Source organism: Hyperolius riggenbachi, chromosome 7 (genome assembly GCF_040937935.1).
Source record: "Hyperolius riggenbachi isolate aHypRig1 chromosome 7, aHypRig1.pri, whole genome shotgun sequence".
In the NCBI taxonomy this organism is placed as follows: domain Eukaryota; kingdom Metazoa; phylum Chordata; class Amphibia; order Anura; family Hyperoliidae; genus Hyperolius; species Hyperolius riggenbachi.
The window spans coordinates 255,004,477-255,022,053 of NC_090652.1; the positions used below are offsets into that span (position 1 = coordinate 255,004,477).

At 43.5% G+C, this 17,577-nt stretch overlaps 1 protein-coding gene and 1 long non-coding RNA gene across 4 annotated transcripts in view; one reads left to right on the plus strand and one right to left on the minus strand.

Annotated features, from left to right (window-relative positions):
• The window catches only part of ERICH2 (glutamate rich 2), a 52,878-nt gene extending 42,674 nt beyond the window's left edge, over positions 1 to 10,204 (minus strand). For 2 of the 3 annotated variants that reach the window (XM_068247048.1, XM_068247047.1), the window contains exons 1-2: positions 10,092 to 10,204; positions 2,788 to 2,821 (exon numbers count right to left, since the gene is read on the minus strand). In XM_068247048.1, the coding sequence (XP_068103149.1) occupies positions 2,788 to 2,821; positions 10,092 to 10,099 (42 nt within the window). In that variant the 5' untranslated portion in view covers positions 10,100 to 10,204. The remainder of the gene's footprint in view (positions 1 to 2,787; positions 2,822 to 10,091) is intronic. The other variant, XM_068247046.1, reaches the window with a different exon arrangement.
• A 112-nt stretch (positions 10,205 to 10,316) lies between these two features.
• LOC137524971 (uncharacterized) overlaps positions 10,317 to 17,577 on the plus strand; it is a 112,127-nt gene continuing 104,866 nt past the window's right edge. Inside the window, exon 1 of the long non-coding RNA XR_011022824.1 lies at positions 10,317 to 10,528. This is a non-coding gene — a long non-coding RNA (uncharacterized lncRNA). The remainder of the gene's footprint in view (positions 10,529 to 17,577) is intronic.

The following is a 17,577-nucleotide window of genomic DNA, read 5'->3' on the forward strand; positions in this document are numbered from 1 at the left end:
ATCTGAGGACTCCTGCACACAGCAGACTTGGCATATGGCCACAGGGAGATGCCAGGCTGAGTGCAGAGCTTGGCTGCTTCTGCTAAACCAGGAGGACTTGCTAATGCATCCTTCTTACTACTGACAGCTCCAACTTACAACTGTGCCATAGCCAAATCCATTCTGCTCTTCCTAATCTACCTGGACTGAGCCATAAGGTGATACAACACAGGTGGACAGAGGCAGAAACCGGACAGAAGAGGACACAGGAGGAGTACAGAGGAGGGGACACAAGGTACTAGGGGGACATGAGTTACAAGGGGATATAATAATGGGGTGGGGGGGGGGGGGTGGAGAAGATCCACAAGATGCCTCTGCACCATGGATGCACCAGGATTCGTTTTTTTTTTTATTCGCAATTTTTATCCTCTAAATCTAGGTGCGTCTTATGGTCCGGTGCGTCTTATAGTCCGAAAAATACGGTATATTTTACAATTTTTCGCAATAGTTGTCCTTTCACACTGATGTCGGTGCTTAATAATTTTTGGCACTAATTGTACTCAGGTATGACAAAGAGCCGACATCAGTCTGAAACATGTCCTCTGAAGGTACATAACACTTGCCTAACAATACATCTGTATTGCTTTACACCATTAAAGGGAAGGTTCAGGGAGGGTGGAGAAAAAATAAAAATCAATTTCCACTTACCTGGGGCTTCCTCCAGCCCGTGGCAGGCAGGAGGTGCCCTCGCCGCCGCTCCGCAGGCTCTCGGTGGTCTCCGGTGGCCGACCCGTCCCACGCCGGCGCTCTGACGTCATCAGACGTCCGCCGGGCTGTACTGCGCATGCGCAGTAGTTCTGCGCATGCGCAGTACAGCCCGGTGGACGTCCGATGACGTCAGAGCGCCGGCGTGGGACGCAGAAGTGCCAGGACTTGGAGCGCAGAAGAGCCCGACCTGGCAGCCGGCCTGGCCAGGTCGGGTCGGCCACCGGGAGCCTGCGGAGCGGCGGCGAGGGCACCTCCTGCCTGCCACGGGCTGGAGGAAGCCCCAGGTAAGTGGAAATTGATTTTTATTTTTTCTCCACCCTCCCTGAACCTTCCCTTTAAAGCATCATAGAATTATCACGGATACACAAGCCTTTTAGTAATCTCATTCTATTATAAAAGACCTTCCTCTGTTTTTTTGGATTTCATAAAATGGACTGAGAGTTCCTGCTGATCTTATGGTGTCAGCTCTTTTTCAGTTTCTGACTGGAATAAATGGGGAGTGGCTAAGGCAGGCATGGGCAAACTCGGCCCTCCAGCTGTTACGGAAGTCCCACAATGCATTTGCCTTTATGAGTCATGACTGTGGCTGTCAGACTCCTGCAATGCATTGTGGGACTTGTAGTTCCTTAACAGCTGGAGGGCCAAGTTTGCCCATGCCTGGGCTAAGGGTTGAAGCACACTCGAGGCCATATGTAATTCACTTTTTCTCCTAAGTTTTCTCCTGTGATATTTTTACAGCTTATCAATAAAATGCCTTTTAAAGCCACCAGCAACAAAATACTCTTTTTAATTGCAGAGTTCTAAAAATTACGTTAAAGGACAACTGAAGTGAGAAAAATATGGAGGCTGCCTTCAAACAATACCAGTTGCCTGGCAGCCTTGCTGCATTATTTCCCTGCAGAAGTGTCTGAATCCCACCGGAAACAAGCATGCATATAATCCTGTCAGATCTGACAATATTGGGCATAATTCACAAAGCTTTTTCACCTGTTTTCCTATGTTTTCACCTTATCTATGTTACATATTATAACTATGGTCAGACAAGAAATATTGAAATTAAGTTAATCAGGAACAACTGATTATTCCCCACCCCCTTTTCTCCCCACCAATGGAGCTTTCTGTTGGTGTGGTCAGATCGCCCCCTGGATTGTTTATTTATTTATTATACATATTTATTTCATCTTTTTAATTAAATTTGTGTAGTAACCCCACATGGTTACTATAGTTACACCATTTAGTTTGAGACAATAAACCCCATTTCCTCCAATTCTCCTTTCAGGGAGGGACCACACTTGTGTCTGTAAAAAACAGCCATTGTTTTCCACAAATGATTTTTCTTTTTTAACGTGCGTTTTCCACAGGCGTCAGCAATGGGAATTGCATGTGGTGTGCGAAAAAGTAATGTACGCAGCAACATTTTTCTCCTGCATGCTGGAACTGCATTAATGTGACCCAGATCATTAAAGATTAAAGGATTAAAGGAAACCTGAGATGGGAATATAAAAAATTATACATACTTGGGGCTTCCTCCAGCTCCCTTCAGTCTGATCGCTCTCTCGCTACCCTCCTGCACGGCCTGGATCCTGCGCTCTCCAGCCTGTAATGTCCTTCAGTCTGGGACATCCTGCGCATGCACGTCTCTGCCATGCACGCACCCCCATTGTGCTCCCTTCACCAGGAGCATTCTATGCCTGAGCAGTAATAATGTGCAGGTGCAGAACACTCCCACCAACGGGAGTGCAATGGGAGAGAGCATGCTGCCAGACTGTGCATGCTCCGACTGAAGGACTTTTCGGGCCAAATAGTGGAGGATCCAGGTGGTGCAGGAGGGCGGTGAGGGAGCAATCATCCTGAAGGGGGCTAGAGGATAATTTTTTTTATATGCCCAATCTCAGGTACACTTTAACATGGGCCTTCACATCTGAAGCAATTCTGCATGTGGGAAAACCACACCCCCAAGTGCGACCCTTGCCTCATTGGTTTTGATAAGTCAGTTTGTGTGTCCTCTTTTCTCTAGAAACCACCAAACTGATGCCTTACCTTGCCCCCACGTACTTCAGTGCACAGACCAGTCCTAATAACAGGAAAAGAATAGATAAGGTCACATTTTTACAAATATTTCTGTTGCATAAATAGGAATTGGTGTTTTGGACATACATGTGCACAGTATATGTATATTTGTTTATACGTGTGTGTGTGTGTGTGTGTGTGTACGTGTGTGTATATATGTGTGTGTGTGTGTGTGTGTGTGTGTGTGTGTGTGTGTGTGTGTGTGTGTGTGTGTGTGTGTGTGTGTGTGTGTGTGTGTGTGTGTGTGTGTGTGTGTGTGTGTGTTCCTATTGTAAACATGTTGATACGTTTTCTGGAATGAAAATGACAGATGAATGAGAAGTGAGGAGGAATTGCTCTCTGTGGATAAACAGAGTATTGGTATTAAACTTGTCAGATCCAGGATGGGAACCGATTGCCATATATGGAGCCAGGAAAGATTTTTTTTCCTCCTTTGAAAACAAACTTGGCTGGAAATGTCTCAAATTTAAATTTTTCGGAACAAGTGTGATGTTGTAATGTATTAACAGGTATGATGTAATATTCCCCTGAGAAGCAAAATTTGTGGAACTAGAGGTCTAAAGCGAGCGTTTGGTCATATGCACTTGCGGTTGCTAGGTGACCAGGTACACAGAGCGGGGAAACCTCTAGAATCAGCACGAGAGTGCAGCACGAGAGGTGGCGCAGGCGCAGTAGTGACAGTGGCGTGAGCCATAGGCTGAGGAGACTGGTTATAACCAGTTCTCCTCACAGCGCAGTTCAGTCAGACGGCGGCGAGCGAGGGGAACAGAGGCCTGCAGAGGAGCAGCCGTAGCAGCCACCCCATAAGTCTGAGAGGGGGCCCGGCGGCAGCTAACCGGAAACAAGAGAGAGCATAGTCAGAGGTGACAGAGCCCAGGTAGCAACCGGAGACAGTTAAAGAGACAGCAGGCCAGATCCAAGCGAGTGCAGAGAAAGAGAGAGACCCACTGTTGAGCCAGATGAGTATAAGCATTGCACCTGTATTAAGCCACAGATTGTTATCAGAGAAGTAGCCCGCAATAAGGTGAAGATAGCCAGAATTCAGTGGTGGTTGTCTGAGAGAAGTGACAGTTAACCCCAGCATACTGAATGGCATCCTCTGATAAAGGTGGTGTGATTAAGATCTGCCTGTCTGATAAAGTCTTAAAGAAACAGTAACCTTGTGATGATAAACAGTTCATTTCTGCAATATAGCACTGTATCGCCTAAGAAACAGAGACTGTGCCCAAGTTACAGCAAGAGAGAGATTGAACTTTGTCACCAGAGAGTAAATGGCCTCTGTCAAAGCCCTCATTTGATGTATAGCTCAGCCGCTTGTAGTGACTGTGATCCAGAGACATTCTGCCTGTCAGCCTGTATCAGCTCCTCAGTTTATATACAAACAGCCTGATCTTCAAGTGAAGCATAAGTGATAACTGTTATACCTAAGTGAAAAGCCTGTGGAGGAGAGAGAAAGAGAGAGCATCTGAGATAAAGATAACCTGTCAGCTGAGCATACCAGTTCTGTTAACCTACCACCAGAAAAGGAGAAGATTTGTGTTGGAGTCACCCTGCATGCAGTGACACTAAAGAAACTACAGTAAAAAGGAAAATAGCATCTGATAGAAAAAGAGTCAAACAGAGTTGGAGATTCAAGTGTTGCAATTGCATAAGTTGGAGCTTCATTTAGTGTGAAATCTAGACAGAAAACAGAGAGAGCGATCTTGATACAGAAAGATAGTGGTGCTATACCTGGGTACATTTGTTTCTTCGTTTTTTTGTTTTTTATTTGTTTTTTGTTTATTTGATCACTTATCTGTTTATTTCATTATTTTTTTGAGAAATCCTCTGAGCTAAAGAGTGGAAATTATTCCATTGCCTTAAACTAACCAAAGAAAAGTGAAAGCTGTGTCAGTACCATAACAAAGGGAAATTCTAACACCCTAAGGTTTTGCTGAGCAATATAGCTTGGACTTGGTAACAAGGGACTGAGACTGAACTTTAATTGCTCAGTAGACCTGTTCTACCTAAATCCCTATATATCAACCTGTGGTACTGTGATGATGGTTGTTGTATTAAGTAGTGGTTGGAGATTGTAAGAGAAAGGAAGAAGATGTGTTGTAGCTCAATTGTAGGTGAGAAGTGTTATAAGTAACCTGACTTTTATTCCGCAGCTTTTACCGGTGCACCGGCTATGAAGAGGAAAATATTGTACTGATATGTTATGTGATAAGGATATATATTTGTGTTGAGAGTTAACCACCTTAGCGGTATGGACGAGCTCAGCTCGTCCATTACCGCCAGAGGGTGCCGCTCAGGCCCTGCTGGGCCGATTTTGATGAAATAAAGAGCAGCACACGCAGCCGGCACTTTGCCAGCCGCGTGTGCTGCCCGATCGCCGCCGCTCTGCGGCGATCCGCCGCGAGCAGCGGCGAAAGAGGGTCCCCCCAGCCGCTTGAGCCCTGCGCAGCCGGAACAAATAGTTCCGGCCAGCGCTAAGGGCTGGATCGGAGGCGGCTGACGTCAGGACGTCGGCTGACGTCCATGACGTCACTCCGCTCGTCGCCATGGCGACGAAGTAAGCAAAACACGGAAGGCTGCTCATTGCGGCCTTCTGTGTTACTTTTGGCCGCCGGAGGCGATCAGAAGAACGCCTCCGGAGCGCCATCTAGTGGGCTTTCATGCAGCCAACTTTCAGTTGGCTGCATGAAATAGTTTTTTTTTTATTTAAAAAAAACCCTCATGCAGCCGCCCTGGCGATCTTAATAGAACGCCAGGGTGGTTAATACTGGTTCAGGAAGTTACCAGTTGACCATTGTTAGGTCACAAATACATTCTTGACATTCGCATTTAAAGCGGAATATAACCCTGCATTTCAACTTTGCTCTAAAACATTATTTACAGTATATTCTATGCAACCAGCATTTTTTTTTTGTACTAGACCAGCATTGGAAGGGTTACACAGGGCTTTAAAGTTCCTTTAGATTTCTGCAGACGCATCCGAAGCTGAAAAGAGATACATTTTGTTTACAGAAATGTATCGAAGTGTTGAATGACTCATCTCTCTGACTGAGAAGGAGCTTGGAGGACTGCCAAAGAGTGTGTAACTGTTTATCAATAGATACATAGAATGTAACAATCTGAACTTCTGCATATCTCTCCACGGAATTTGAAACGTCTGTGTTTAACCCTTCCAATGCTGGTCTAGTAAAAAAAAATGCTTTTTGCATATAATATGCTGTAAATAATATTTTAGAGCAAAGTTGAAATGCAGGGTTATATTCCGCTTTAAGTCAGTGTCTAGTGGATTCCTTTCAGCCGGGGCTGAACACAGGGATAAATCGGGTTACACATTTTTTACAATCTGCAGAGTAGTGTTTCCTAATCCAAACTTCAGGGGGCCTCACATACTGGCAACTTTGTCCGAGTGACCTAGAGATGGTCAATGATATCCAAATAATTCTGGACTTACATCCATACATTTAATGTAAATTGTTTGCAGTTTGGAATTGGGACGCTCAAAATCATCAGGAACTCAATATTTTTTAACCTCCTTAGCGGTATGCCGACACAGTATCGGGCATACTGCCGGCTGTCCCCAGGAGTCCCCCATTATATATTTAAGTGATCGGATAGCTGTAATATCTTCAAGAAAACCTGTACTGAAAATTAAAAGTCAAAATAAGCATACACAAGTCATACTTACCTTCCATGTAGTCTACTCCTCAGTGGCATTTCCTTTTGGAATGCCATTGTTTATCCTGATTTGCGCATGGATCTTTAATGGTATGTACTTTGGTTTATATATTTTTAACAGATGTTTTGTAAACGATGTGCCTCTGAGGAAGCGGTTGTTGACCGCGAAACACGTGTCAGGCTGTCTTTTATATGAAAGTGACGGTTCGGCTTTTGTATCTACATACCCTGTCCACGATTTGCAGAGATTGTAAAGAAAGAATAAAGTATCAAAGAGAACTTTGGTTCTAAAAAAACCCATCTTTGTTGTTTGTTGGAATTGAAATATTTTGATATATTAGGGATGAAGCATATTGTATTGTTTTATTTTGTCTATGACACCACTACTAGCTAGCCTAGTGCTAGCTGAAGATATTACAGCTATCTGATCACTTAAATTTATGATGGGGGACTGTCGGCTGCAAACCCTCCGGCGTGCGTAATGCCCAGGAGGTTAATTTTATTTTATTTTTTTTCAAGCCAACTTGCACTGGAAATAAAGTCAAAATAAACATATACACGTCATACTTACCTCCCATGTAGACTCCCATAAATCTCTTTATCCTCTCCTGCGTCCTGTTTGTCCACTGTGATCAACGGAATTCTCCATCCTCCATTTTGAAAATGGCCATTACCCCATAACAGCTTCCTGGTCAGCACACTATTAAACTGTAGTTTCGCCCCCTGGAGCTATAAGGAAACATGGACATTACCTTGCTCATCAGTTGTCCTTTCAGTTATAACTGAAAGCAACTGATATATTTCAGTGACAAAATCTTGTCAGAACTGGAAGGAATTGTGGCAAAAAGGAAATGGTGAGCTCACGTTACCTTTAACTTATATAGGTTCAATATTTGCAGCCCCACTACCACATATTACAAGTCAGTTAGCCAACGCATCCTCATTTTGAAATTGAAGCATAATTATTGAGGTTCTTCTAGTTTTTGGTCAATGGTAGTTGCCCCTAAAAATGTTCTTTGGCTCCTTAATTACACATTGTATTGACCACCCCTATGCGAGGAATGTCTTTGTTTTGTAACCAAACTTCTTAACCCATTCGTGTTCCGTCGTTTTCACTTGAGAAATGTTCACCTCCCATTCATTAGCCTATAACTTTATCACTACTTATCACAATGAACTGATCTATATCTTGTTTTTTCCGCAACCAATTAGGCTTTCTTTGGGGGGTACATTTTGCTAAGAGCCACTTTACTGTAAATGCATTTTAACAGGAAGAATAAGAAAAAAACTGAAAAAAACATTATTTCTCAGTTTTCAGCCATTATAGTTTTAAAATAATACATGACTCCATAATTAAAACTCACGTATTGTATTTGCCCATATGTCCCGGTTATTACACCGTTAAAATTATGTCCCTATCACAATGTATGGCGACAATATTTTATTTGGAAATAAAGGTGCATTTTTTCCGTTTTGCATCTATCACTATTTACAATTTTAAAATAAAAAAATTATAGAAATATTTCATCTTTACATTGATATTTAAAAAGTTTAGACCCTTAGGTAAATATTTACATGTTTTTTTTTATATTAAACATTTTATTTGGGTATTGTTGGGAGGGTGGGATGTAAACTATAGTTTTATAATGTAATTGTGTGTTGTTTTAAAATTTTTTTACTTTTAGTTGTAGTTTTACTTTTTGGCCACAAGATGGCGGCCATGAGTTTGTTTACATGACGTCACTCTAAGCGTAACACATGCTTAGAGTGACGCAGAGGGGAGGCAACGGCCAGAAAAAGCACGGCTTCCGAGAGAAGCTGTCGCTTTTTCAGCGGTGGAGAGGAATCAGTGATCGGGCACGATAGCCCGATACATTGATTCCGTGGCTACCGAATCCGCGGCTGGGAGTGCGCATGCACGCGCGATCGGCCGCGGGAGCGCGCGGTAGCGCGCATGGTTCCTGGACGTAGTTTCTACGTCCAGGAACCAAAATAGGTTAAGGTGGCCATACACTACTGCAATTTTCTATCAGGGAGTAATCGTTTATTTGCCAGATGAGCCAATAAACGATTACTCCCTGATAGAAAATTGATTGGGAGGTAACGACTATTTCACTACCTTGCAATACTTGATTCTGTTCAGCTTTGAACAGAATACATTTCAAATTAAATTGAACTAGCTTTGTACAGCTAGCTTTGTACTACAGTGGCGGGATCTTGTAAGCAGGCATGAGAAGAGTTGACCAGAGAGGAAGACAGGAGAATATTGTTAGTAGAGCGGAGATTGCGTGTAGGATGGTATCTGGAAATAAGTTTATTTAGATAAGAAGGAGCTAGGTTACAGAGAGCTTTGTGGGCAAGATTTAGGATTTTAAAAATTGTATCCTTTGTGTAACTTGCAGCCAGTGAAGGGACTGACCGAGGGGGGTTGGGCTGGAGAAGCAGGAGAGGTGGATGAGTCATGCAGCAGTGTTCATGATGGACTGTAGCGGGGCTAAATGTTTAGCGTGGGGAGGTCGCAGAGCAGAGAGCTGCAATTGTCGGTTGCAACAGTATACATTAAAGCAAAGTGGAGGGACTGGTAAAGTGGTAGTAGCACAGGACTAGTTTAATGGGCACAAATAAAGGTACAGATTGGCAGGACTGGTATATGAGTGCAGACATGCAGGTTTAGAATGGTAGGACATGCGCAAAGTGGGCACACTCATGCAGGTTTAAATTGGTAGGACTAGTATAATGTGTGCACACATGCAGGTTTTGGAGTCGTAGGGCTAGTATAATGGGTGCACACATGCAGGTTTTGGAGTTGTAGGACTAGTATAATGTGTGCACACATGCAGGCTTTGGAGTCGTAGGACTAGTATTATGTGTGCACACATGCAGGTTTTGGAGTGGTAGGACTAGTATAATGGGTGCAGACATGCAGGTTTTGAAGTCGTAGGACTAGTATAATGGGTGCACACATGCAGGCTTTGGAGTGGTAGGACTAGTATAATGGGTGCACACATGCAGGTTTTGGAGTCGTGGGACTAGTATAATGTGTGCACACATGCAGGTTTTGGAGTCGTAGGACTAGTATAATGGGTGCACACATGCAGGTTTTGGAGTCGTAGGACTAGCATAATGTGTGCACATATGCAGGTTTTGGAGTCGTAGGACTAGTATAATGTGTGCACACATGCAGGTTTTGGAGTCGTAGGACTAGTATAATGGGTGCACACATGCAGTTTTTGGAGTCGTAGGACTAGCATAATGTGTGCACATATGCAGGTTTTGGAGTCGTAGGACTAGTATAATGTGTGCACACATGCAGGTTTTGGAGTCGTAGGACTAGTATAATGGGTGCACACATGCAGGTTTTGGAGTCGTAGGTCTAGCATAATGTGTGCACACATGCAGGTTTTGCAGTGGTAGAACTATAATGTGTGCACACATGCAGAATTAGAGTGGTAGGACTAGTATAATGTGTGCACACATGCAGGTTAGAGTGGTAGGACTAGTATAATGTGTGCACACATGCAGGTTAGAGTGGTAGGACTAGTATAATTGGGGTTGCACACAGAGTGGAATATCCCAGCTCTACTACCTCCCCGTCTCACCTGGACATGGCTCAGTCGGTACGTGCAGTGCAGTGTACACAAGCTGCAGCACAGCAGTCGCCGGCGATCTCCAGCTCAGCAATTGGCCGTTACCCACGAAGATTCTATTACTATGGCAACGGACGCCTTGAGTGTGCAGGAATAGATCTCGTGCGGAAACTGTAGTTGCTTCAAGGTTCCGTCAGCACAAGGAATCGGGTGACGTAAAATCCGCTCGATGAGGAGAGTGAGACACGAGTGCTGATGCTGAATAAACACTTCAGCAACATTACGGGCTGCATAATGATGATGACTGAGTCTGTTCACTTCCACTCTGCACATTCCTTCTGCTGCACAGGAACTAGTAGAGCGCACATGGCATTTATTGCATTACATATTACAAATCGTTCAAGCCCAACTCCAGCTTTTATCTTCTGGTAGAGGGAAGAGTAATAAAGGTAAATACTTTTTTTTCAATTGATTAGACAACTGGTTTGAAAACACACATCATGCAAAAAACAAAAAATTAGGTATTCAAGCAATTCATTTTAATCAAATTATTGGTTGAATATTGAACGATTGGGAGAGGCAGTAATCTGTACTTGATAGCACATGGAGAGTGGCATGCAGTAGTGGAGGTATAAAGGTGCGTACACACATGCGACTATAGTCGTTTGAAACGATCGTTCCCCGATTGTTTCAAACGACGATCGTTTAAAAAAAAGCAGCCAACGACTATTAAGTCTAACGACGGACGAGCTCGATCGTTAAAAACGAACGATCTAGCTTGGCGGATTTTTTCCAACGACGATCGTTTGCAAAAGTAGTACATCGTTGGAAACGGTCGTTCGTACTAGACTTGACATGCGCATTTCACTATTTCTCCATGGAACTTTTCATTTTTATGCGCAGGCGCAATTGTTGCTTTTACGTGATGTAACGTTCGTTCTAACGACCTGATCGTTACACACTTTTTAAAACTAACTTTACTTAGGTCGTTCTTTCATCAATTAAAAGTTCGTTCGTCGTTGACAACGAACGATTGTTGGCGCATGTGTGTACGTAGCATAGGAAAGGAAGAGGAAGCTTCTGCACTGGAGATAAGTGGAGAAATGAGTGACACTGATGGCTAGTGTGGAGGCGAGCTGGCTACCTATACTGAAAGGGGGGGGGGAGGGGTTGAGGGAGTCATCTAGCTACCTATACTGGAGGGAAAGGGGGGGGGGGGGGGGCATCAGGCTAGCTATACTAGGGATGGGGAGAGGGCTCATCTGGCTACCTATACTGGAGGGGAGGGGTCATCTCGCTATACTGAGGGGGGGGTGGCAGCTGACAGTGGCCTTGGGCGATAAAGAGTACAAATCCGGCCCTGATTTCAAACACATTTCCTTTAATATCTGATTCAAAGTAAGTGGTGCAAGATAGTAAAGTGGTTGCTTTACATTAGGCGTTTGGATACTGGGAGGTGGTGCAAAACTATGTACGCCTGCTATAAAAAAAAAGTTGTGGGAACCAAGTAACAGATTTCACTATATCATATGAGCAGGGCCGAGGCGAGAGAGGCTCCAGCCTCAAGGCGCAGTGTAGGAGGGGGCACACAACTCACTTAGCTATCGTTCACCTATTGTTTTTGAAGCAGAGAAAAATAAGAAAACGGGATACATGGCAGTGACTTTGTGCACTTTGGTGTCTCAGCCTTGAATGCTGGAGGACCTTGTCCCGGCTCTGCGTATGACAGTCGTGAAAATTTAAGCTAAACAACAAAGATGAGCAACAGATAATGGGCATTTTGCCTGATTCAACAAGCGGATCAACCCAGACAAATGTTGGGCAGTTATCGTGCAGACGGCCACGTGTGTTCAATGTTGTTCAAACGACATTGTTCCACAGCATGCGCACGTGTCATGTGAAATGTCACGTCTGCTTGCACACACAATGGCCTCGATTCATAAAGCATTCCCGCATGCTGGAATGCTGAAAACAGATGACTTCACCGACAGCTTAGCAAAATGTGTATTCATAAAGGCTTTTTCCGCATGAAAAGCCGACATTCATGAGCAGAGCGATAAATCACCGCCTTGTGCGGTGATTATGTTAACAAAAGTATCAAAATGCCCATTCATAAAAATTACCGCAAGCGGTATGCGGCCGGGGATTACCGCTACCTCGGGATGTAGCGATAACCATGCGGAACACGTGCAAGTGAATGGGACAGACCTCCCAAGCAGCAGCACTGAGAGGAGTGCACGGAGGGACTCCGGCAGCTTCCTACGTTTCCGCATGACTTCCGCCAGCCTAGAGCGGGAGATCTCTTCTCTGTTATCGCAACTGACATAATTTTATAAATGACCACCCAGAAGTGTGAAATACCGTGCGCGGAGTTTTCCCGCACGGATTTCATTACCCGCACACACTTTCATGAATCGAGGCCAATGTTTAAATGGCATAGTTGTTTGGAATATTGTGTGGGGGCAATGTTGTTTGAAAGACTTGTCGTTTCTTTTTTGTTTGGATGTTGCTTGTTCGTTTGTGGCGACTTTAACTGGTTCCAGATCTTTGCTACGCATATCTATACCCCTGAAAACTTTGGGGGCGTAGATATGCATCTCTGTTGGTTTCCTTGGTTGCGCATGATCGCATACCTGCACGTTGCCAATTCCGCCGGTCCGTTATCGCTTCCTGTGAATGCTTCCTGTGTACGGTGAACAGTGCCCAGGAGAAAGTGTGGGGATATCTAGCAGACAAAAAGCAAAAACACACTTAAATACATTAAAAAATAAATCACCCATTTGTTATTAACCCTTTGTTACCCCCTCCTCCCCATAAGTTACCAAATTTAAAATACATGTAAAAATAAAGAGAGAGAATTAAAAAAAAATACATATAAAGTTACCTTAGGGACTTTTTATATATGTATGTCATGAGGGTATATTACTGTTATTTTCCAAATAAAATATTGTCACCATACATCACACTAGAAACATAATTTAAATGTGTAATTATTGGGACAAATGGGCAAACAAAATGTGTGTGTGTTTTATCTACACAAGCACATTTTATTTTTAAACGTTAATGACTAGAAACTGAGAAATAATGACTTTTTCAGCAAAAAGTACCACCCAAAGAATGCCTAGTATGTTCCACTAAAAAAATATATAGATAATTGGTGTGATAAGTAGCAAAAAGTTATTGTCAAGTGGAGGGAAGAGCGTGATATGAAAATTGATGTGGTTTTTAGAGAGAACATGAGCCAGGGTCACAATGGGGTCAATTCATAAAAGGCTGTGCGCTAAAAAAATCTTGTTGGGAAAATACTGCATTCTGTATTTTAGACTTTTGTGTGCTAATTCATAAAAATCTTTACAGCTGCGATAGAAGTGCGAGGATTTACCAAACTAAACGGCGGTAACATGAGAAGCTGCCTGAGTTGTTACATTTCTCCATGCAGAGACAGCATTACAATAAAAGAGGCATCCCAACTTCACATTAGATGTGCATGTTTTGCTATACAGTTTGTTATACTGCCTCTGCTTGCCCTGAATCTGTCTATTAGTCTTTCTTATCAATCTATTTAATTGACACAGCTTAGAAGAACTTCAAGAAACTTTACATATGCCACGCTTCCAGAGCATAGACCTCTCAAAAGCAGGAACCCAAGAGGTTAAACACACAGCCTAAGGTATTCAGGGGGAAGCCTTGTTTGTTCCCTCTCACTACTGCTGCCTGGGGGGAGAAGTCTCCATTAACATCACACAGTCCCAACTCTTAGGCCTGGAACCCACTGAAAACAGCAAACGCGAAACGCTACCGCTAGAGTTTTGTCTGAGCGGTTTGCAAGCGGATTCATGCGCGTTTGCGGTCGCGTTTTGCAACATTGTATTTTTTTGCTTAGCGGTTGCGTAGCGTTTTGCGTTTTTATCCTGATTGGTCCTGTGAATTATTTTTCATTTTGTTACAGTGTGCTGAACCACAAAACGCTAGCAAAACCGCTCAGTTTAGGTTTTGCTGAGCGTTTCCGCTAGCGTTTCAATACTTTACATTGAAGCGCTAACGCTCCCAAAATGCTGCACGTCCTGCGTTTGCGTTTCTGGGAAACGCAAACGCTCCTGTGGAAGTTGCCCCATCCATTAACATTGGCCCAGCGTTTTGGCAAAGTGCTAGCGTATCGCAACGCTGCCAAAACGCTGCCAAAAGCGCTCCTGTGGGTTCCAGCCCTTATTGCTCTCTTATCACCACTTCAAAGCAGGCGGTATTCTTCGTGCCATTACTGCCTGCTCTAATCTTTATGAATTGACATTTACTGGCATGTGTTGAGGTCATTACAGCACAAGTCGGTAATGTACCGCACTGCTCGGGAATTTCAGCTTTACATGCGGTAACTGCATTTATGAATTGACATTTTTCTAAGTGCTCGGTAAAGTCAGCTGTTTTCTACATTACCGCATGCGTTAATGCTTTATGAATCGATCCCAATGCTGCAATTGCAGCTCTGGGCTCTCCTCCGAGCAGCTGAAGGCGGTGAATTCACTGTCTGAGCTGCTCCTGTCCACTGGGTGGGCACTTGCTAGTGCGCTGCACAGGCGGTGGACAGGCAGCACCCCATGTAGTTGCATCACCTTGCTCAGATGCAAGTTTTTAGGTTTTGCCACCGCGCATCAAGCTTGACATGCATGGTGTTACCGAACGCTGCCATTCGGCTGCATGTAACTGCAGCCTTTCGGCTCTGAACCTACAGGTCCCAGCCCCCCCCCCCCCCCCCCAGACGTGGTCAAAATATAACTGGAGACCTCCAGTTAACTCTTGTCCAAATCTGTTAAGAAGTTGTGGGAAAAAGGTTAAAACTCTACAGCCATAGAAATGAGGGGTCTGACCAATAGAATGGGAAAGGAGGGCAGGCCCTGGTGGTCGACGTATGCCCTCCCCTCCAACAGTATAAAAAGGACGCCAGCCAACACAAACGGTTGGCTGCTGATAGAGCCGAAAGGCTGCTTGATTTATATTTGAAATGTTATTTTGATGTATTATTTGCACCTTACACTGAAACCCTTGCACTAAGCACTTTTCCCCTGAAGAAGACCCCCATTTGAGGGAGTGAAACATGTCAGATTGAGGGGGAGGGTTTGATATGTTTATAATATTTCAGCAAGTGATTGAGGGGCGACCGAGAGCAGAGGTAATACAAATGTATGTGAATCAATATAATATACCTGTTTCCCAAATCTTTGCTTATATGTTAAAATGATGACTAACATCAGAGTTAGGCCTGGTGCACACCAAAAACCGCTAGCAGATCCGCAAAATGCTAGCAGATTTTGAAACGCTTTTTCTTATTTTTCTGTAGCGTTTCAGCTAGCATTTTGCGGTTTTGGGAAACGTTTTTGGTGTAGTAGATTTCAAATAATGTTACAATAAAGCTGTTACTGAACAGCTTCTGTAACAAAAACGCCTGCAGAACTGCTCTGAACTGCCGTTTTTCAGAGCGGTTTGCGTTTTTCCTATACTTTACATTGGAGGCAGAAACGCCTCCGCAATCCAAAATCTGCAGCAGCCCGGGAGTATGCGTTTCTGCAAAACACCTCCCGCTCAGGTGTGCACCAGCCCATTGAAATACATTACCCAAGCGGATCCGCACCCGCAAGCAGATCGCAAAACGCAGCAGAACCGCTCTGGTGTGCACTAGGCCTTAGACAGTTAAGAGACCATAATAAAGGTTATGTTTTAATAGCTGGTCTTCTCCAGTTAAATAATTGTGATACACGTGTAAAGTCTGTGTATTTATCTGCCCGAAAAATGAGCAGTTGAGCCACCCATGGAAAAGAGGCCTAAATAGAGCTTACAAAATATTTTAACAATTCTGATGGTGGGTCATCCTGCTTTATGGTGTTGTCTTTGCCATGCAGCTACAGGCTTAGCATAGAGCAGCTGAGTTAAAGCTGCTCTTAAAGTATCCAGTACTAGAAACTGCATCTAAAAATGCACAAAAAACATATCGTAAAGCACATATGATGCACATAAAAGGAAGTGCTTTTTAAACGCAAAGGTGTGAATTAAGCCTAAGAAACAGCCAATCCCATATCTTGGCAAATCAAAGCTTATTCAGTGTACAGTTACAATGCAAGGGAAGGTGAGTTTATCTCCGAGAGGGAAATCATAACAGGCACTCATGCTTTTCATAATAGTTGGTATTGTTGTATATTAAAATTAAATTAGTTCTGAAAACCCAATCTATTTCCCGCTGCTCTGGGCCATTTCACTTAACGGTTTTGTTTCAAACTTATAGCAAGGATTGAGTGAGAGCAATTGTTAAGGCAGTAAGCTGAAGGGAGAGTTTAGTTACTAATTACATTATATACTGCACGCTCCTCCAGCACTTCCCACACCTCCTCCTGGGTCTATTTCATTTTACTGCAATCCACAGACATATTTGCCCGATGCGCATTAATGCTCTGTATTAAAATCTTGCCAGGAAAAAGGTAAGGCTTTCTGTTATTTAAAGGGAACGTCCACTTTTCTTAAAAGAACTGTCAGGCCTGGAACCTGCTACAACTCGCAATCGCTAGCGTTTTTATTCAGAGTTGTGTAAGCGATTTCATGAGCGTTTTCCGTCGCTTTTGGGAGAGATTTTAAAAAGTGTAAGCTTTTTGCCAGCGATTGTGTAGCGATTTGCGATTAGCGATTTTAATTCTGATTGGTCCTTTCAATGTATCAGAATTTTATTACAGCTTGCAATCGCACTCACATCGCTATGTGTAGCGATTCATAAGTGATTTGCCAGTGCATCAATACATTACATTGAAGCGCAAACGCTCCCAAAATGCTGCATGTCCTGCGATTGCGATTTTGCTAATAGCAATAGCTACTTTGGAATTTGTTACATTTATTGGCAGAGTGTTTAGGGAAAGCACTAGCGATTTAAAGCGCTCCCTAAATGCTCAAAAAATCGCTCTAGTGGGTTCCAGCCCTAAGGGCTCGTTCACACTAGATGCGCTTTTTCATTTTTTTTAAGCGCTGGCGATTTTTCAAAATCACCTTGAAAGCACTTCCACCATGCTTTCCTATGCGCTAGTTCAGATTGGGGCGTTCCGTTCGCTTTCTGATCTGAAAAGCGATGCATGGATTATTTTTGCGACAATTTTGCGATAATGGGCGGTATAGGAAAAGCGCAAAGCACTAGAAAAAGCGCTTTTGATAGCGATTTCGTGGGCATTTTTTCCCTGTCAATTTAACCATTTAACGGCAAACTAACACATTAAAGGTGCCCATACACTCGTCAGATTGGCAGCAGATAGATAAGAAATGCATCTGATGATCTATCTGATGCGTTTTTAGAACATTTTTTACCAGGAAAGAATTCCAATAGATTTCAGTTTGAAATCTATTGAAATTCGATCTGATGGCATTTTTTTGCCATCAGATTTCCATTAAGGCCAATGCAAACTGATAAGCAATCTCATCAGATCGACCTAAATTTTCCACCCTGCAAGTTCGATGGAAATCCATCGAAATC